The sequence below is a fragment of the Sebastes fasciatus genome, chromosome 2 (genome assembly GCF_043250625.1).
Source record: "Sebastes fasciatus isolate fSebFas1 chromosome 2, fSebFas1.pri, whole genome shotgun sequence".
Classification (NCBI taxonomy): domain Eukaryota; kingdom Metazoa; phylum Chordata; class Actinopteri; order Perciformes; family Sebastidae; genus Sebastes; species Sebastes fasciatus.
This window is the reverse complement of record NC_133796.1, coordinates 4,771,369-4,792,745: the sequence shown is the minus strand read 5'-3', so window position 1 is coordinate 4,792,745 and position 21,377 is coordinate 4,771,369. Positions and strand designations below refer to the sequence as shown.

General features: G+C 43.3%; 1 protein-coding gene and 1 long non-coding RNA gene across 2 annotated transcripts in view; one reads left to right on the top strand and one right to left on the bottom strand.

Annotated features, from left to right (window-relative positions):
- The window catches only part of efl1 (elongation factor like GTPase 1), a 66,447-nt gene extending 49,748 nt beyond the window's left edge, over positions 1-16,699 (top strand). The window contains exons 18-23 of the mRNA XM_074659384.1: positions 3,979-4,108; positions 4,237-4,363; positions 4,624-4,828; positions 5,932-6,425; positions 9,056-9,240; positions 16,096-16,699. Coding sequence (XP_074515485.1) covers positions 3,979-4,108; positions 4,237-4,363; positions 4,624-4,828; positions 5,932-6,425; positions 9,056-9,240; positions 16,096-16,284 — 1,330 coding nt within the window. The 3' untranslated portion in view covers positions 16,285-16,699. The remainder of the gene's footprint in view (positions 1-3,978; positions 4,109-4,236; positions 4,364-4,623; positions 4,829-5,931; positions 6,426-9,055; positions 9,241-16,095) is intronic.
- LOC141783034 (uncharacterized) overlaps positions 1-21,377 on the bottom strand; it is a 589,922-nt gene that overhangs the window by 462,210 nt on the left and 106,335 nt on the right. The gene's annotated exons all lie outside the window — the stretch shown is intronic.

Sequence of the window (21,377 nt, the reverse complement as noted above, 5' to 3'; positions counted from 1 at the left end):
TTCGTCTCGGCTTGCTGCTGCTGGCTGGTTTGTTTTGGTTGACGGATACGGAACGGATATGACGTCACGTTACTCAGACTACAACAATAAAAGCGGTAACTTCCTTCTACCTCCACATAGACTCAAATGAAGCAAATATATCGATTCTGGCATTAAAAAAAATTGATTTCAAAGCCCAGAATCCATTTTTTTTCCCACCTCTAGTTTCTACAGTATCCCAGAACGGACAAACCAAACACTGGCTCTAGAGAGGGCCTTTCACATTTTCGCGTCAGCCATCGTAGCTCTCCAACACGGGAGAAGTTTCAGTCGGTTGCAATCTGCAACCTCACCGCTAGAAGCTGCCAAATCCTACACACTGCACCTTGAATTGGTTCTTTTGGCCGTGTTAGGCGTGATTTGGGAGTAAGCCTCTGTTCGCCGTGTCAGTGGCAGAGGATTCCACTCTATTTGTGGGATTCCAGCTAAAGAAAGGAGGCCATGTGTAATGCTGCTGCTATGTTTAGAGCCGGGGCCAGACGGCTCGGGACAGAGATGGCAAAGGAGGACAAGGGCTGGCCTGCTGGCTGACTACTCGGCTCGCAAGGTGTCCTCCTGGTTAGATAGATGGATGGCTTCCTGGATGACTAGATCATCGGTTTGTTGTTTGGTTTGTTGGCTGGTGATGTGACTCGATGGCCCGTTAGATGTTTTCTTAGCTAGTTGACCGGCTCATAATCTGGCTGATGGTTACATGACTGACTAGCTCGGTTGGCCGGCTCATTGGCTGGTTAGGTGACCGGTCGTCTGGCCGATGGCAGTCTGAGCCCTTTGTGACATCGCTGGAGAGCAGTCTGACCTGCAGCGTTGTCACGCTCAGAATGAGGTCAGCGCTGTTCAGCCACTCGAGTGAGCACGAGACTGTGACATCATCACAGCTCTGGCACTCTGAGGGGATTATATCTCTCTCTCTCTCTCTCTCTCTCTCTCTCTCTGTCTCTCTCTCTCTCTCTCTCTCTCTGTCTCTCTCTCTCTCTCTCTCTCTCTCTCTCTGTCTCTGACATCAGAACTGGGTCAGGTGCCAAACACTCAGAGGCTGTCAGGTTAAACAGTGTTCAGTAGTGCAACTGATGGATAGTTCAGTCCGTCCAGGAATTCACAATTTTTGGGATCTAGAGAGTCGACGCAAACGCAACAAGCCTGCATTATTTGGGAATGCTCACCTTTTTTTAAACATCCTAAGCAGGTCTACTTCCCTCTCTTCCTCGTTTTTTATGCTAAATGCAGTACCTGTGAGGGTTTCGGGACAATATGTGTCACTGTTTTGTGTTGTTAATTGATTTACAATAATAAATATATACATACATTTGCATACAGCAGCATATCTGTTCACTCCCAGTCTGAATTAAATTTCATATTTGTCAGGACATTTCAACCGGAACCACAAATGTCAACCTCGAGGTGGCACGAGATTAAAAAGTCAGGGAATCCCCAACGTCAGTAGAATTTGTTCACTGGGGACCATGAATGTCCGCACTAAATCAACTGAATGGCATTAAATCCCTAGATCCAATTAGGGAGCAAGTCAGCAAGAAAACAACAAGACACAACTGATCCGTCACCGATAAGAAAATGCTCCTATTCCCATTTGAAGTACTCGTCTACAGACTACAGCTGACACTGCAATCAAAGCTACTGCCGGCTCTGGCAACAAGACGAGCCGAGGGATAAACTACAAGAGTGTTGAAGAAATCTGAGTGAAGAAATGTCTGGCAAACACACTTCTAGGATTTCAGAGTCAAGTTTATATCTCAATTACTTTCCTAGTTCTGAGTAAAAGAATGAACTGTAATTGTCCACATCAACACCAAAATTAAATCAACTGTTCTTTGCCCCAAAGATAAAACCTCCTTCACACAGGTAACACGATTTCAGATAGACGAGAGAACGTTTTTAATATCCCATATTAAAAAAAAGACGTTTACGTGCTGAAAGCCACATGGAGACAAACTGAATATATATATTCATGTCCTTGCCGTGTCTCTGCTTTAAATCTGTCCTGGAGGAGTCACGGTTTATAAACAGCACAGAGCAAGGCTGGATATAATCCATGTGAGACGCTCTAAATAATAATAATATGAACAATAACACGTTGTATAGCGGAGGGCTTCAAACCTCTGACACTGATACTGAATCCATTTACAGACACATGACTTTACATCCGCTGTTAGTGGAGAGTTTTTTTTAAACATGGACAAAATGTAGAGCTGAAATTATTAGTCGATCCAAAAGAAAATTAATTGACAACTTCTTAAATACCTGCTTAAATGTTTAAGTCATTTAAAAAAATACTAAATTGCTGCTTTTCTTGATCTTACATTATTCTAAGTTCAATATTGTGGTGTTTGGGCTGTAGCTCAGACAAAACTAGATATCCCTTTATCCTCTACGATATTGAAATGGGAATCTGTTTTCTGATGTTTTATAGAACCAAATGATTAATTGATTAATCAAGAAAATAATCTGCAGATGAATCAATAATGAAAATAACTGCTAGTTGCAGTCCAAGACAAATGTGTCTTCTTTCAGTAGTGCGCTCTGAGAGACTGTTTCAGGTCAGTCGTTCAGGGTGACGCTTCATCCTGCATGGTTACTTAACTTGCAGGTCAAAGTGCTTTTCTATAAATCAAGTATTTTACGGGTGTTATACTGTCTGTCCTTGAAAAATGTTTTTTCTACTAACACCAGAGACTGCAGTTAACCCTCTGAGACCCTCAATAGACAGTTTTTGTCTCTTTTTAGGGGGTACAGGGGGTCTTTAGGGGGAGATAGCAGGTCAACAGTAGATGTCACATAGAAGTGGTGTACATCATCTGAAAGCTGGGAACCTGAAGATTAATTTGAGATGCAGCTCAGCACTGTGTGTCAAGTTGTTGTAGTCATTAATCAGAAATAAACATGAATTAATTATTTAAAATGAACTGTAAAAGTGTATAAGGGTTTAGAACATTATGATAGAAGTATATGATGGTCATCCTCATGCTCTATTACGTCTCATAAACTGTTGCAGCAATTTTTGGGTTGATATTATTTGTTACACAGATTTGGTGCTAAATTTAAAAATGTTTTTCCATTCAAGAATTGATAAAAAAATGATCAATAATTCCTCCAAAATACCACATTAAGACAACAAGACCTTGAGGAACACCATAGAAAAAGCCATACTGTGATTTGGTAATAGACTTTTGACATTTTGAGATTTCTGCAGAAGAATTGCATTTTTCGGCGATTAGATGGCGAGCACTTCTGTTGTGTAAACTGCTCAGAAACCCCCTTTTTGTCAATCTAGCTAGGAAAGCCATCCATCCTCTGAATGCTCTAGGTCTCTAGTTTGTGGCTGTAAAGTTTCATGAGGCTGTGATTATCCTAGAGGTCACCACAGGTCATTTTATACAGTGAGGTCAAGTTCCAAAAAATGGTCTGACTGTTTAGGGACCCCAGTATGCAGAAATATTACAATTTTAGAATAGGAGAAAATAACACATTTATACTGCATTCAAAGAAACTGCATGTGATTATCATAAAGTGGGCATGTCTGTAAAGAGGAGACTTGTGGGTACCCATAGAACCCATTTTCATTCACATATCTTGAGGTCAGAGGTCAAGGGACCCCTTTTGAAAATGGCCATGCCAGTTTTTCCTCGCTAAAATTCAGCCTGAATTTGGAGCGTTATTTAGCACCAATCAACTCCTTAGGTTTGGTTTTCGGTCATCTCCATCTTGGTTTTTGCCCGTCGCCATCGTCGGCATCACCTGCAGTCCCCACCGCCGCAGCCTAAACACACTACATTCAAAACAATGAGACTACTGACTACTGTTTCAATTCTCAGTTCTCCGGCTTTTGTAACTCACGTTCTTATATTAATGTAATGCAGGTGAATATCAAATTATCTGTCATTAGTATCAATAACAGGATTTTTAACTTGTCTTATTTTGAAGGTTTGCTAAAATTGAGATCAGCGCGTCCAAGCCCATCATCCCATTCAGAGAGACGGTGATACGTCCTCCAAAAGTGGACATGGTGAACGAAGACCTGGGCAAGCAGCACAAAGTAGCCATCATTCACCAGGTCAGTCATTGAACCGTAGTCCACATCAATATACAATAACCAGTTCATAAAAAAAGCTTCTACATTGAGTAATATCTCTCTGTAAAAACGATTAGTTTCTAAATATGTGTGTATGTGTGCGTTGCTAGGTGAAAGAAGAGGCCTCTCAGGGACGTTCGTCTGACACCCTACATGTCGACCCCGGCGGTCTGGTCACCCTCACCACCCCCAACAGACTGGCCACTGTCAGCGTCCGGGCGATCCCCCTGCCACAGGGTAAGACCTGGACACACCAAGCAGTACTATAGGTCTCAGGATACGTCAAACAGACCTGGTTTTATGTTGTAATGGACACAATATGCTCGTTTTATTGGTGCAAATGGTCCCCAATCTGTAGATATGTTCTTTTTAGTGATACCAAAGTTATAACAAATCATTTTTGCGGACCCCCTGACAGAGTGCCACGGACCCCTGGGGGTGTGAAGTGTCGTATTTTCTCTATTCCATGAAACCATAACAATATTTTCTCCTGTCAGAGGTGACCAGTCTGTTGGAGAGTAGCACGGAGCTGATCCGGACTCTGGAGCAGATAAACATGTCCCTGAGGGAGGGGAAGAGTCTGGACGTCAGCCCCAGGACCCTGGAGGCCATCACTGGACTCAAAGCCCAGCTGGAGAGCCTGCTGCAGGGGAGGAAGTGGAGGAATGCCGTGGAGCATATCTGGGCCTTTGGGCCTCGCAGGTTTGTTACTGGCTTTAGCAACATGGACTATAGTTCAGACGAGCTGCGGCTCCTCTGGGAGAGATTTAAAGCAGAGACACAACAAGGACGTGAATCAGGGGAGGGGAAAATATATTCAGAGAACAGAGTAGACTGACCTTTTCCTGACGGAGGTTTGGCCTCTATTTACCTCAACCGCACAACCAGGAACCAGGAACCAGGAACCAGGAACCAGGCCTGTATTTGAGACAGGCATTTATTCCTAATCTGCTTTTAAACCAGTGGAGGCTGGTCCATAGAGGCAGAGGAGGTTGCTCATCCTCTATTTTTTTTGTGAGGCAAGAGGGAGATCAAATATAAATTGGTTAATTGGTTGAAATAAACCATTACCAAATCTCAGTGTCATTTATAAAATAATGTTTCTCTCTTCTCTGGAAAAAAAATCCATTATTTAATAAAGTCTAATTACGAGTCTCATATGAAACTAGAAAAACCTAAAGAATCCACTGGAACCAATGTTGTCGGGAAGAAGGCTAAATAACGCTCCAAACTCGCACTACATTTTGTCGAGAAAAAACTGTCATGTCCATTTTCAAAGGGGTCCGTTGACCTCTGACCTCCAGATATGTGAATGTAAATGGGTTCTATGGGTACCCACAAGTCTCCCCTTCACAGACATGCCCACTTTATGATAATCACATGCAGTTTGGGACAAGTCATAGTCAAGTCAGCACACTGACACACTGACAGCTGTTGTTGCCTGTTGGGCTGCAGTTTGCCATGTTATGATTGGAGCATATTGTGTAATGCTAAATGCAGTACCTGTGAGGGTTTCTGGACAATATCTGTCATTGTTTTGTGTTGAGAATTGATTTACAATAATAAATATATACATACATTTGCATAAAGCAGCATATTTGTCCACTCCCATGTTGATAAGAGTATTAAATACTTGACAAATCTCCCTTTAAGGTACATTTTGAACAGATGAAAAATGGGTGATTAATTTGCGATTAATCGCAATTAAATATTTGAATCTATTGACAGCCCTAGTATTAACTCAAATAAGTGATTTGTAGTAAACATAAAACTGTTATTAATTGAGTTACTTCTGTTGTTTTCAGATATGGTCCCAACATCCTGCTGAACAGTGTGGAGGGCTACCAGCGGCTCTCGGTGTGGCATTGTCTGAGCAGGGGGGACATAGCCGTCGAGGCCAGAGCTCAGGCCTCCGTTATACGAGACTTGGATAACAGCGTCATCAGCGGCTTCCAGCTAGCGACTCTGTCGGGGCCCATGTGTGAGGAGCCCCTGATGGGAGTTTGCTTCTCTGTGGAGAAGTGGGACTTCCAGTCTTCAGCCCTGCCACCACAACATCAGGACTCCGTATCCCATCAGGCTTCAGCAGACAGCAAAGTGGAAGGAAGCAATGAGACGTATGTACCCAGCCAGGCCAGACGCAGGCCGGAGGCGGCCTCTGCAGGATGCTACGGGCCCGTCTCCGGCCAGCTCATCGCTGCCATGAAGGAGGCCTGCCGCCACGCCTTCCAGGTTCAGCCCCAGAGACTCATGGCTGCCATGTATACCTGTGAGATCATGGCCACGGCTGAGGTGTTGGGTAAGAGAGCATTGTCCAACAATTTCTGCCACACAAAGGGAATATTCTTGGTCTGACATTGGTCAGTCTCTCTAGGTTTTTTGATCAGATGTTTTGCGGCTCCAGACAGATTTTCTTTTTTTTTATGTTGCCTAAAATGTCTTTTTTGATAGTAAAAGTTGATGACTTCTGGTCGAGTGGTATCTATCCATGTAGATAGTTTGGGTTTTATTTGTCCCGGTTTTGAGATATCTGTCTCTTCAGGTGTGAAACATAGACTGTATACTGTATAAGAAATGGACGTAGTCACCGCGACGTCACCCGTCGGTTTGTGGATTGCAGTTTTGATTCACACCTGACTGAGATCTGATTACAATGTGAGATTTATACCTGCATAAACATCATCAGTCAAACATCCCGAGGTCATACTAACTAACACACGGGTGACCTCTGAGGAAAGAATCCCACCAAACTGCTGTCATTATTGTCTAAAAAACACACACACACTCCCACCCCTCATTGTCAGGAGCGAGATGTCCTGAAAATTCCAGCCTGAGACGAAGAGGCGAGGCTGCAGAGCTAACGTTCTGACTAATGCTCCCTAACACTCCCCCAAAAGCTGTTGTCCTCTGAAAGTCATTACAATGAAAATGAGGCTTGAAATGCCGTTTAAGGTGTCGGTAAACAATATCTCCAGGCTTGTTAGCAGCCAGCCACGGCAGCTCGTTACACGGAGAATTGCTTGGTCAGCCGAATCAGAGCAGGCCGATTAAGTGAGGCGTTAACTGAACAACAATATCCAAAGAAACACTCCTGAGCTCCGTCTGGCTGTTTGAGAAGCACCCACACCTCTGCTGAGGCTGATTCTAACCTGTGTCCAATTAAATTAGCTAATCCTAACTCATTCAGCTATGGTCCTTTAGATTTGATTCCCTCTGTGTAAATAACTGAAAAGCAACTCATAAATCTGTCTGACATGTTAAAGGAGCCTCAAAGGCTTTAATTCTGGGAAAATCCTCAGGTGCCAATGTAAGCCTATAATCAGTATTAATGCATCTCTACTACTCAGTGCATTGATTTACTATACCTGATACTGATTGTACTTATTGTTATTGATTACTGAGGCTTAAAATAGTTAATAGTGATTAATCACACATTTGTATCTGTCCAAAATGTACCTTAAAGGGAGATTTTGTCAAGTATTTAATACTCTTATCAACATGGGAGTGGACAAATCTGCTGCTTTATGCAAATGTATGAATATATTTATTATTGGAAATCAATTACCAACACAAATCAATGACAGATATTGTCCAGAAACCCTCACAGGTACTGCATTTAGCATAAAACAATATGCTCCAATCATAACATGGCAAACTGCAGCCCAACAGGCAACAACAGCTGTCAGTGAGTCAGTGTGCTGACTTGACTATGACTTGCCCCAAACTGCATGTGATTATCATAAAGTGGGCATGTCTGTAAAGGGGAGACTCGTGGGTACCTATAGAACCCATTTACATTCACATATCTGGAGGTCAGAGGTCAAGGGACCCCTTTGAAAATGGCCATGTCTGTTTTTCCTCGCGCAAGTTTGGAGCGCTATTTAACCTCCTTCACAACAAGCTAATATGACATGATTGGTACCAATGGATACATTAGGTTTTCTAGTTTCACTCTTGCTTTTAAACCGAGCCCACTACAACCTAAAAACTGCAAGTTGCGTTAATGCGTTAAAGGTCCCTCAGATCACATGTGACTAGTTTCATTCTAGAGTAGTTTGCGTTGAAAGGAGACAGCTGAGGTGGTTCGGGCATCTAATAAGGATGCCCTCCTTCCAGGCACGACCAGCTGGGAGGAGGGCACGGGGAAGACCCAGGACTAGGTGGAGAGATTATATCTCCACACTGGCCTGGGAGCGCCTCGGGGATCCCCCAGTCAGAGCTGCTTAATGTGGGCCAGGAAAGGGAAGTTTGGGGGTCCCCTGCTGGAGCTGACCCGACCCCGGATAAGTGGTTGAAGATGAGAGATGAGAGTAGTTTGGTAGTGTGTATTGTCTGGCCACATAGAGTGTTAACAATGTTGCTGCGTTACACACCGGATAATTATTCACACATGCAGGAGCCTGTCTGTTATCACCATCACGATGTGTGGAAGTGTGAACCTCGTCTCTCTCATCGTCATCAAGCTCATTATATTTTATTCTGTGTGTGTGTGTGTCTCTCCCCATTCTCAAACCTTATGTAAGGTATGACTAAAGGGTAAATTATGCTTTCCTGTTTGCATCGCTGTGAGGTTTTGTGTGTGATGTAGAGTTTGTCAGCTGCTCATGCCCACGAAACCATACGTAGAACCTCATCCACAGTCTGTGTTCTCTTTAGTGTTATATGAAGGTTTAGGATACAGGGTCCCTAGGCTCTGAGAAGATGCATGTCTATATAACATCGCCATAGTCCAGCACAGACATAAAGGTGGCAGAGACAAGCCTCTTTTTGGCCTCGAAGGATAAGTAACAATAAATAGCTGTACAGAAATTCCAAACTAGGTTAAATGTGGTTTATAATTTTATCAAACCTGGAAAATAATTTTTTTGAAAGCAGTCTTTCGGGGGAATCTGATCTTGTGTCCTGACCCTGCGTCTCTTCCTATACCAGGCCGAGTGTATGGTGTACTGGGGAAGCGAGAGGGTCGAGTCCTACAAGAAGAGATGAAGGAAGGGACGGACATGTTCATCATCAAGGCCGTTCTGCCCGTGGCCGAGAGCTTCGGATTTGCAGACGAGATCCGCAAGAGGACCAGCGGCTTGGCCAGTCCACAGCTGGTCTTCAGCCACTGGGAGGTAATTATCATATGTACACTTTTTGGTAGTTTTTGTACTTAGCACTACTGCCAGTGTGGTTCAATCATGTAACCCATATTGCAGGTCATAGCGGTCTCCTCAAGTCTCCCAAAGCACCGCTGCTCTGTGGGCTCTTTTCTTTTTAACAGGCATCTCTAGATAGCAGGAAGAGGCGGCCTTTCAACATGGTGGATTGATTTCTTAAGAATGTGGTCTTCTCACTGTACAGATGACATTTTCTATCACGTTCTAATAGCAATGTGTTCTGCGTGCGTCTACACCTACATTCACACGTGTGTTTCTTCATCCAAGATAGGATATCCAGATTATGTTAATACCAGAGGGAAATGGGGTCCATGTTTCATAACAATCAATTTCCTCAGGAGGAGTTCAGCCCAAATACTTGATTTGCTGTGTCAGCATTTTTTCCTCTCTTCAGTGATTTAAAGGGATAGTTCGGATTTTTTGGTCGACACGCCCCCAGTTTGGAGAAACAGACGGGAGTTACCACACGGAAACAAACTGCTGTGGACGGGGGCAGCATCAATATCCATTTAAGTGTACGCTGTATTTAGAGTATTTTCACCGCTTTACCTCGCCGTCAGACAGCCCTTCCAACAGGGAAGTGAAGCTGTTATCTCTGCGCTCTTCAAAGCCACCAGACTCCTTTGACAAAGACAGTTATTTTACCTCGCAGAACACCGTGAGTTGCAGGTCTACCGCTGCCTTAATCAGTTAGTTAGTTTTGTGTTATTGTGTGACTGTAGTGTTTTAAAGGGTTCACTCGGATTCACCACTTTGCAACGCTTCCTCTGAACAGAAACTGTGAGTCCTGCTGTGAGTTTAGTAGGGCTGTCCTCGACCAAAGAAATTCTTAGTCGACTAACACTCGATACGATTTTATCGGCTATTCAATTAGATCTGTAAAACTGAGTTTCTCACAAAAGTACCACTTTAGATCTTGTGTTTACTATAAGTTTCTTGTAAATAAGTCATTCAGCGTGGAAAAAAGGATAAAAAAACAACTAATTGACGAAAGAAATCTTAGATGACTGAGACCAAGACGACCTATTAGTCGACTAATCGACTGAGAGGGGGCAGCCGTAGTGTTTAGTTCCGTTAGCTGTATTAGCCCCGTTAGCTGTTAGCTCTGTTAGCAGCAATAGTTATACACACAGTATATGTAACTGCAGGCGTGCAAATCAAGAGAGGAACAATTCGTAATCCATAACAGAAACAAGAGTCCGAACTGAAGCAGTTGTTCATCACCGGCGGCCCCTACCGGCCGGTTAAGAGTAGTGAGGAGCCGCAAAACATCTGAGCATTGTGATGAAGGTAACACAGTTTATAGTCTCAGTATATAGAATATAAGTCTAATGCAGTGAGGGCCAAAGAGACAATGTACTACGGAGTATTAGAGCCACATTGAGGGAAAAAACATCTGAGATTTACAGAATAAAGTCATAATATAACGAGAAAAAAGTCATAACTTCAAAAGAAAAAGACGTAATATTTGGAGAATAAAGTCATAACTTTACGAGAAAAAAATTCATAATATAATAGTCATAAATGAGCACAAAAGATATTTGGCTGATGGGTCCAGCAGTATGTGAGATTATATATAATTTTTATTAATTATCATATATACACAAATTCTGTAAAAAGCACTACTTTCTGAATCCATTGTGTGTGTATACGGACGCGTGTACACACACAGCTGGAGAAGGCCTGAGCTGGTTCTGTGGGGCTGTAGGTCACTGATAATGAGATGGTTCCCTCAGGGGAGTCGGGATCAAAGCCACGCCAGACAACATGTGCGTTAGACCGTTAAACCTGCCGCTTGGCTGCTCGAGCCGCGCACACACGCGGCACGCGGGTCTCAACGTCCTGCGGGCCATATGGACAGCGTCAGTTGAGATAATGGGTCAAGTTGTCTGTAAAAAGAGAGAGAGAGAGAGATGAATCTCAGCCACATGTCGGAAATATTCTCACTGTGATTGACTGCCACCTGCTTTATTAACCCCTTACCATCCTGCTCTCTTTTTAGAGGGGTAGGGGTGGTGGACAGAGGATGTTCAGGGGGAGATAGCAGGTCAACAGTAGATGTCACATAAAAGTGATGTACATCATCTGAAAGCTAAGAACCTGAACATTAATTTGAGATGCAGCTCAGTACTGTGTGTCAAGTTGTTCTAGTCATAAATCAGAAATAAACATGACGGCCATTTCCATCCTCTATTATGTCTCATAAATTGTTGCCGCAATTTTTGTATTGATACCATTTTGTTACACAGATTTGGTGCTAAATTATCCATTTTTTACCACTCAAGAATTGATAAAAAAGATCAATAAACCCTCCAAAATACCACATTAAGACACCAAGACCTTGAGGAACACCATAGAAAAACCCATGCTGTGATTTGGTTTCAAAAACTTTTGACATTTTGAGATTTCTGCAAGGATTGCATTTTTCGGCAATTGGATGGCGAGCACTTCTGTTGTGTAAACTGCTCAGAAACCCCCTTATTGTCAATCTAGCTAGGAAAGCCATCCATCCTCTGAATGCTCTAGGTCTCTAGTTTGTGGCTGTAAAGTTTCATGAGGCTGTGATTATCCTAGAGGTCACCACAGGTCATTTTATACAGAGATGTCAAGTTTTTAAAGAAATGTTCTCACTACAGTGAAATGGAGACTATGGGGACTAACATCATCACACATGAATACAATGAAGAAAGTCATGACCTTAAAAATACAGGCCAATGTACCGTGCTAATATGAAGGAATTATCTGTATCGATCTTTCACAGGAGTTTTACCTGTATTTTTAAATACGCATTGCATTCTGGGAACAAGAACCTCCACTAGCGCGAAAGTTGGAAGAGGCAGAGAGCATCACACACGGCAAAGTTTAGTTCAAATTTCGGGTTTGGAGAAACCTTTCTCACACTTCTGAGGTCAAAAAAATCAACCATTAATATCTAATCAAAATGATTTGTGTTAAGGACTTACCGTTCAGCTCAGTATTGTTTTAGTTGGAAAGCTGTTTAGTTGTTTAGTTCAGCTGTTGTCGATCATTAACGTTACCAGATACGGCAGGAATATTTAGGATTAACAGAAGTGTCCTTGAATGGTACAGAGGACATCCTGTAAATCAACAGAAGTTTTAGGGTTGAGGAAAATGTCCGTAAACTAAACGGAAAATGTTTTTCTTAGAGTGTGGTCAACATCTTAACCCCCACCATCTCACAGCACTTTGCAACCCCCATACACAGCCCAGCACATTGTTTTGCATCCATTGTCTTTGTCTCATTAAAAGTTGTCTGTCTGATTTCATTTATGTGCAGACGACGCTTCCTCACACAAAGAGTTGGTCCTGAACCCCCCGCGGTCCCTTCGCGGTCTCTCCGCGGTCCCTCCCCCCACCACAGCCCCTCTCAGCTTCAGGACTCGCCTGCTGCTTAGTGCTGATGTCAACGTTCTCCCTGACAGTGATTTGATATGGCCAGGATATTGGATTAACATATGAATGAGCGCTGAGGCAGCGAGAGCAGATTTCGAGCGTTGTATTGTTGTGTAACTGGAGGGTTAGTGGCTCCTGTGGGGACGTTTACATTAGATTTCCATCAGAATGGAGCTTTTGTTGAGCTGCAGACTGGAGAGTCGTGTGAATGAGTCTTGTATTGATCAGCCGAGGCATCTGTCTGACAGTACAACTACCGTGTGAGGCTGTGAGAAATGCTTCTCCTTACTTGGCCTGTTGATACCTAGCGCCTTATCACAGACAGATCTGTATCGTGTATAATTCAAGAAACTGAACACGTTATGTGATAAGATCTTGATAAAAATATCGATCAAAAATTCAGTATCAGTCAGACAATAAGCATTTCATGAAAATCTATAATGCTGTAGATTTGTTTTAAAAATCATCTTAATGTCTATTCTTTTCTGTGTTTATTTAGTAACATTTTATGAAAAAACATCAGATTTTTTTATTATTTCTGACACAATTTCACTACTTTTGTCAATTATTATGGTTTACTGACTTATATAACTTTTTATAGCTTATAGGTTGTACAGATTTTAGGGATATAAAGCATTTTAAATGACATCACAAGAAGCAAAAATACCAATGTAGACACTGGAGGACCATTTCTATTGCAGAGTTTAAAGGGTTAATGCCAAAAATAAGTGAAAAAAAATTGATTTTTGGAATATGTGAATTCATTCAGAACCCCAAACCTAATTATTACAGCGTTATATTGCATACTGTAAGATAAGATAAGATGTACTTTATTGTCCCACATGGAAATTTGTCTTGGGCTCCGAGCCACTGCATCACACAACATACCAAAGTCACAAAGTACACACACACATTAAACATGGATCATACATACACTCATGCATGAACGTGCTTAAATTCACACGTTGAGTGTGAGAAAGTAGTTCATTAAAATAATAAAAGGTAGTTAAAGACAGTAGTTTCTAATACTAAAACCAGGTATAATCATACCAGATAATAAATAATCAATTTACAATATACGCTGGCCTTTAGAGGTCTATAGAGGTTTGTTGGCCAAAATGATGGCAGTAAAATTCATGTTGTAAAATAGCATATTTTTTGGTAACGCTTCATTTTACAGGTCCGCAACTTTCATGGTAATTAGGTGATAATGAGCAAGTAACCTATTTGAAATTTCTTTGGAATTACTGCCAAACTAACCCAATATTTACCTCATAATTTATTGAACATTACTTTATTACATGGAAATAAACTTTCTATTCTTTTCCTGGAATTAAATTATTAAATAATATTAATATTAAATATATAATATTAAATAAATTACCAGTTATTGGGAAATAGTGGAATATAATTATTAAATAATGTTCATAATACAGTAACTTTTGATAGACTTTGAGGTAAATATTGGGATAATTTGGCAGTAATTCCAAAGAAATTTCAAACAGGTTACTTGCTGATTATCACCTAATTACCATGAAATTTGCGGACCTGTAAAACTAACCATTACCTATTTTTTCTATAACTGCGCTGACTCTTGTCAAGCTCCAACTTAGCTTGTACAAAAATAATTAAAGACAGTACTTCACAGTTACGGTGACATTTTAAAATAGCTCTCCCTTATCAGAGTGTTCATTCTGACTTATATGAGTTATTATCTCTGCTGCAGGCGTCTCCTTCTGAAACTGGTGGCTTTGTCCACGTCTTACTCGCTCGGTTGAACTCCACCACCTTTAATTCAGTCAGTGAAGCACTTGACTGTTGCAGAATTGCCCGTCCCTCCTCACCCTCATCACCCTCCTCACCCCCCTACTGGATCCCATTGTGCTCCAGCATATGCTGCTCGTGTGTGTGTGTGTGTGTGTGTGTGTGTGTGTGTGTGTGTGTGTGTGTGTGTGTGTGTGTGTGTGTGTGTGTGTGTGTGTGTGTGTGTGTGTGTGTGTGTGTGTGTGTGTGTGTGTGTGTGTGTGTGTGTGTGTGTGTGTGTGTGTGTGTGTGTGTGTGTGTGTGTGTGTGTGTGTGTGTGTGTGTGTGTGTGTGTGTGTGTGTGTGTGTGTGTGTGTGTGTGTGCGTGCGTGCGTGGTTGGTGCTTGTTGTCTCCTGTAATCCGCCCGTTGTTGGAGCTCGCTCTCTGCCATCTGTCCCAGTGTAACCAGAGCCAGGTGCAGGACCCTGCTGCCTGCCCTGCTACTGTAATTGTTCTTAATGTGTGGATGTGTGTGTGTGTGTTTATGTGTTACGCATCAGTTTGCAGCATTGAGAGTGTTTGTCTCATGCACACAAACACCAACACTCTGCTCATGTCCTTTGTCCTTTGGGACCAAGTGACCCAGCTGTATGGTGTGTGTGTGTGTGTGTGTGTGAACCTAACTAGAGAAAAGGTCGTCCTCTGCATTTCATTCATTACATCCAGCGTGCATCAGTAAATATATGCAGCAGTAAACGTCGTCATCACAGTGAGACTAAACTGTTTTTTTAGATGAAACAGGCGAACGCACTGAACTGCAGGTTGGAACCTTTTAGTTCCTTTAAAAGTAGTTCCAGGGACTAAAAGCATTCTTGTCAACCCTCCCGTTTTTCATCGCCCTCTCCTGGTTTCCTCCCGGGGCGACAATTCTCCCGTATTTCTCCCGATTTATTACACTTTTTTTTTCCTTTTCGTTATCTCAGCCTGTTTCTGGAACTGAACAGTGTGTACTGTTTCCACCCCAAACGACAATAGAGCTACACCAACTGACGTTTCCCGGTGGAGGAGAGCGGTCTATGCTCGCGACACAGTGCAGTTTGAGCTCACTCGACACAGCATGCAGCGCCCAAAGTTGAGCTTTGCTTGATGCAGCGAAAAGCCGTCGTGGCGCGACGCAAGCCGTTAGAAATAACAGGTTTGAGAGCGCAGTGGCGACGTTGTTGCGTTGTATTTGAAAGGACCTTCAGTGAGCGAGAGACGGAGAGAGAAATGGAGAGAACTAAGAGAAAGAAATACTCAAGCAGGAGCAAAAATAATAACAATCAATATTAGTTTATGTCAGAGATTCACACGCCAAGTTCACACCAGAGGGGCGAATTATTCAGTTTTCTTTCCTGGAAGTTAAAGGTAAAATCAAAAGTTGCAGTGTACTTATTATTTTTTTATTTTCACTCTTTTAAAGTCACCAGAATGCAGGAAACAAAGTCTCTGAAACTCTAATTTTTCTGGGGGAGGACCGCAGACCCACCGCTTTGGTTTTCAAACTCTTCCTTTTTTAAAGTCTCAATGTTGTCAAGTATGACTAAAAGTCCTCAGAACGTTTGGTAGAGCTTTATACGATCACATTTCTATCCCTCTCTTCCTCTCTGTAGGTGATCAGCAGCGACCCATACTGGGTTCCCACCACAGAGGAAGAATACCTGCACTTCGGGGAGAAAGCAGACTCTGCAAACCTGTCCCTCAAATACATGAACGCTGTCCGCCGCCGCAAAGGCCTCTACGTGGAGGAGAAGATAGTGGAGCACGGGGAGAAGCAGAGAACACTCAGCAAGAACAAGTAGAGAAGAAAACACACAAACACACAGAAAGATACCTCCGGTAGCAGCTGCTCCTCCAGTCTGGCTGTGACACACTGGTGACGTCCATCCATCCATCCAGGTCTGCAGACACATACTGTACACCGTGGAGTCACTATTTACAAAGATACCTCCGTCACAGCAGCAGTGGAACCGCTCGTACTGTTCATTCAACAGTTTACACCATTTACCATACACATGTTTGGTCATGATTAATTGGAGTGAATGATACATATTGAGGATAAAATATGTATCCAAAAGTCTGTTGTGTTTTTTAGGAATCATTTGTCTTTAAGGCTAATATGTTCAGAAATAGAGCATGGCAAGTAAATACTGGCCAATCAAATGGCCCCATTGGATTGTAAATGATAAGTTAAATAAACAAATGTGTGGATATGGACATTATTTGTCATCGCTTTATTGAGTTACTGTTGTATGACATGGCTTTATTCACCATCATTAGGGATGCACTGATACCGATACTGTGCTCATGTACACGTGCTCGTACTCGCAAAACGGCTCCAATACCACTTTACGGCAGCATGACATTAACCTCTCGTCAGCATCTTTCGGGGTCCTATCGCACGCGCTCACGCTCACGCTCCACCTCCCCGACGGTGCGGGCGAGACCGGCCGGTGTTGCGCCCGACCCCGGCCCTCACTTTCGTTGCGCCACTGGGTTTTGCTTGTACCCTCTGACTTGCGCGTGCGTTAGATTCCTTGGTCCGTGTTTCAAGACGGGTCGGGCGGGTTGCAGACATTGCCGCAGACCCCTGGCGCCTTTTATGTGGGCCGAGCCCCACCCTGGGGGCACAACGTGGTTGAGGCGCACCAAGGACAGTCCGCCCCAGTCGACAGTCGCACCGGGTGCAGGGGGCCCCGGCGGGTAGAGAGGGCGCAGCGAGCACTTTGTCCACGGCCCCGGGAAGCACCTTCGCCCCGAGCCTTTCCAAGCCGACCTAGAGCCGGTCGCAGCGCACCGCCTCGTATGCGGGACTCCCCAGCCTGCCGTGTGTCGCTCACACCCTCCAGCTGGCTGTTAACGAGGGTCTTTAGGCACAGAGAAGTACTTGTATCGGTACTAGGTATCAGCGAGTACCCAAATGTAAGTACTAAAAAAAGTGTAATCAGTGCATCCCTAACCATCATCAAGGTACATTGTGGTACTGTCACAAAGGGAATGTGTCAAAAAGGGAGTCCACTCAAGGTCATACCTAAAACCAAACAATTTATTGAATTTTTCATTACAGTATTCCCGAACGTCACTACCCAAATAAATGTATTTTGGACTGATAGAAACAGAATATGTGCTGAAATGTCAGGGGAGGTCAATGGTTTTCACTGTGTGCTTCTTCAGTGCTCAATTTCTGCACTAATGCAATCAAACACTACATCACTGTCTCATGTGTTCATGTGTCACGCTCTGGAAAAAGCCTGCAAATAGCCTCATCCCGTTGTCAGGCCCGTGCTGCCAGTTGATAGCCCGGCGCACTCGCTGACTGCTAATGGCTGGCGAGCTCCTCCTGTGAGACCTCGGCTAATGCAACGAAAAGGACAGGCTCGTCTCGCATCACAGACTCGGTTGCAGTCATGCATAATTGAAGAGCTCTTTTTTTCCCAGAGAAATCTGGCAGTTTTGCTTCATTCAAGTGACTCAGATTAATTCAACAGCAGTGTCTTCCCCACGGTCTTCACCCTGATTCCTTTTTTTTAATTTCATTACGCAGACCCTGAAGTCGGCTTTTCAATTTGGAAAATACAAATATGGTGAAAAAATGGTGAAATGAGAAGTGTTTTAATTATCAGGGATGGGAGGCCACAGCGGTGAGCTTCTCTGCTAGCAGCGGGGCTGTTTACACATCACAGCAATAAAATCAACCCGACTCACGCATCTAAATGTTCTGATGTTTTCCTGAAGTGGTTCTCATATACAAACAGAAATAATGACTAATGCTTCTCAGAGCTACACTGACCTCAGCACAGAATAACGAAGAATCTGTTGTCACTTCCTCCTCCCAGCTCTCCTCACACCGCCGACTTTCCATGGATCTATTTTTTATATCACACCTCATCTCATCCACCCACTCCCTTCTTTCGCTCCGTCCCTTCCCCATGTACTGTACTTATTAGTGTTAGACGGACGCATCGTCTTGTCTGTATTGGCTTTTTATGCGGCAAAATCACATATCAAATAATCACTCTTGTTCACGGCTAACATAGCGGAGGTGATTTTATCCAGCTTTTAGGAGTTGCTTTCACACCTAAAGCTGAGATGAAGAAGGTGACAGGTCTGAAACTGAAGCCCTGTAGGGGGTCCTGGCAAAACTCCATCCTCATTGCAACACATGCCGACTGCAGCATATAGCATTGCCTCATTCTGTGCACGTCAATTCACACACGTAGCACAAACTGAACGCACCATAATGTAATCTAATGAGCGAGGCTGTGTCCCTATTTGGCAATATTTCATGTTTAATCTCAACGCTATAAGGAAACCATAATGTTAATGAGGTAATCGCCGTGAGGGGGATGGAGCCATCACAGCCGGTGTGCACGGAGCAGCGGCGCCAGGTAGACCTGAGCAGCAAAAGCGCTACCGGAGAGGCCAGACACACCGCCACCCGACGGTACAGATCAGAGTCAGCGCTCTGCACATGTTGACCGTCATCTTTTCTTGTAAAACGTCCGGTGTAATCGGTAACACCGGTGTTGTCACAAGTTTATTAACCGGTGGGAAAGTTTCCTCACCGTCACATCACTACCAATGACCATTACAGGCATCGTACGGTACGATCGGTTCTGTAGAAAAAGAGTACCGTCACATTTTTTTAATTTGGGCATCAACTTGGTACCGAAGTATCGGTTCTCGTGACATCCCTACTCGTGACTATCAATATTTGTAAGCGACTTAACAGGAAAACAAGTCGCTTATAATAAGCGGATTGGCAACTCCCCCCCCATGTGGAGTGGATCCTAATAGGTCTCCTCATTATACACACACACACACACACACACACACACACACACACACACACACACACACACACCCTCCTTTAACAGTCTTAAGTTGTTTTACCTTTTGGGTTTGTTAGTAATTTACAAAGTGAAGCGCCGTGCGTTCTTCCTGTTTTGCTGTTTCTCTCCCGAGGTCTTCTTCTTTTCTTAGCGCTGCTCTTCCTGCTGCTTTCCTGGAGAGAACTTATCCAAAAATAAATAATAATAATAATGATAATAATAATAAAAACCAGTGGGGCTTAACAGTTCCAGATGGGCTGTGTGCTTGATGTAACTCGGTTAAAGGAATAGTTACATTTTGGGATTTTTAAGTTATAACATTAAAGGAGCCATTGTTAATGTTATTAGTAACACATGCACTTTTCTTATTATGACAAGTCACAATGCGTGCTGTGATATGAATGCTCCATGATGTCATCCAGCCTTAATGTGTAGTTGGCTCTCAGACGGCAGCACATACTTTATTTTCTTGTATAGTGTGACGACCAGATTGTGAGATGCCAGCAAAGGCATTAAAATGTCTCCGGTAAAACGGTAAACTAGACGACTAATGCTGTAGAGAAATCGTTTCTACAATACCGCCATCGTTAGCAAAAATACAGTATGTGTACTAAAGAAGACACGCTTTTTTTTTCCAGTGTGAAAGACGTAAAGGAAGAGAGCAAAACTTAATTAAAAGCATCTTTTACCAACCAACACTCCATCTGTCCTGCCTGACCAGCCTCAGTTCACAGACAGCAGGAACAAGCGACTGGTTTGTTGGGTTGTGTCTCTGGATTGGACTGTTTGGGACTGTAATGCGTGCCCTGTTTTATTAGCTGACACACTGTGTACCATGATGGAAGTTTGTATTGTGAAGAAGCTGAATTTAAAAGTAATAAATGAGATTTGTTGTTAGTCCTCCTGCGTCCCGTCTCCTCACTTCACTACCTCTTCAGGACACTGTCCCACATCTGACTGCGCTCTGAATCAAAATCCTGCTATAAACAGATCATTTCCTCATTCCCCCGAAGGAGACACAGGCTTCTTGGAAGTTTTTTTTGCAGCATCAGCATGGACAGTAAAAAAAAAAAAAGAAAGCCTCTTCCTTTCTTTACCCCGGCAGGTTGTAAAAGAGCACAGAAATGTGTGGAAAACACAGCGGAGCAGGCAATTGTGTTGAGTTTGCAGTAGCAGGCTGCTGTCTGTCTCTCGTGTCTTCAGAGAGGTGAGGTAAGGCGAGGCCCGGCTCGAGGCTGCCGCTCTCAAATTAATTGCCTTTGTTTCCTGCGAGCCGAGCTGGGCTACCTCTGCCATTACCTCATCCCTCTTCCTCCCTCCCTCCCTCCCTCCCTCCGCTCTCCAGCACAAACCACACTGGCTCTTATTGAGCTGAGGTGGCCAGGCGCTCGCTCTGTGTGTGAGCATGTTCAAAAGCGTTTGTGACTTAAAGGACAGTTTAAGGGTTAGTTAAACTACACAAATGCTAATTACAAGAAACATATTTTCTCACTTCCCTCTCGTGGTGTCAAGGAATTGGAATTTCAAATTTAATTTCTGCTTTGCTAGATAGCACTAGGGGTAAGTGAGAAAATGTGTTTTTTTTGTCATTTAGGTGAACTGACCCTTTAAAGTTTAGGACAAAGACTTGAAGCAGGAATAAATCCTGTCGTCAGTTTTAGCTAAATTTAAGTTTGGCTGGACTCAGTGGACCAAGAAGGTTCATTCAACGTACGCTAGTCTATCTTCTCCTATGTTACATTTTCAGTCCATTCAGTTAAGCTAATTGGTTTCATGTTTCTTACATTTGTAAACAGTGAGACTCCTGTGTGGATTAACAGACCAGGGTTGCCTGGCCTGTGTGACAAAACCAGCCCAATGGCCAATCAAAACCAGCCCAATGGCCAATCAAAACCAGCCCAATGGCCAATCAAAACCAGACCAATGGCCGATCAAAACCAGCACAACAGCCAATAAAAACAGCCCAACAGCCAGTTAACACCAGTCCAAAACCAGCCCAATGTCCAATCAAAACCAGACCAATGTCCAATCAAAACCAGCACAACGGCCGATCAAAACCAGCA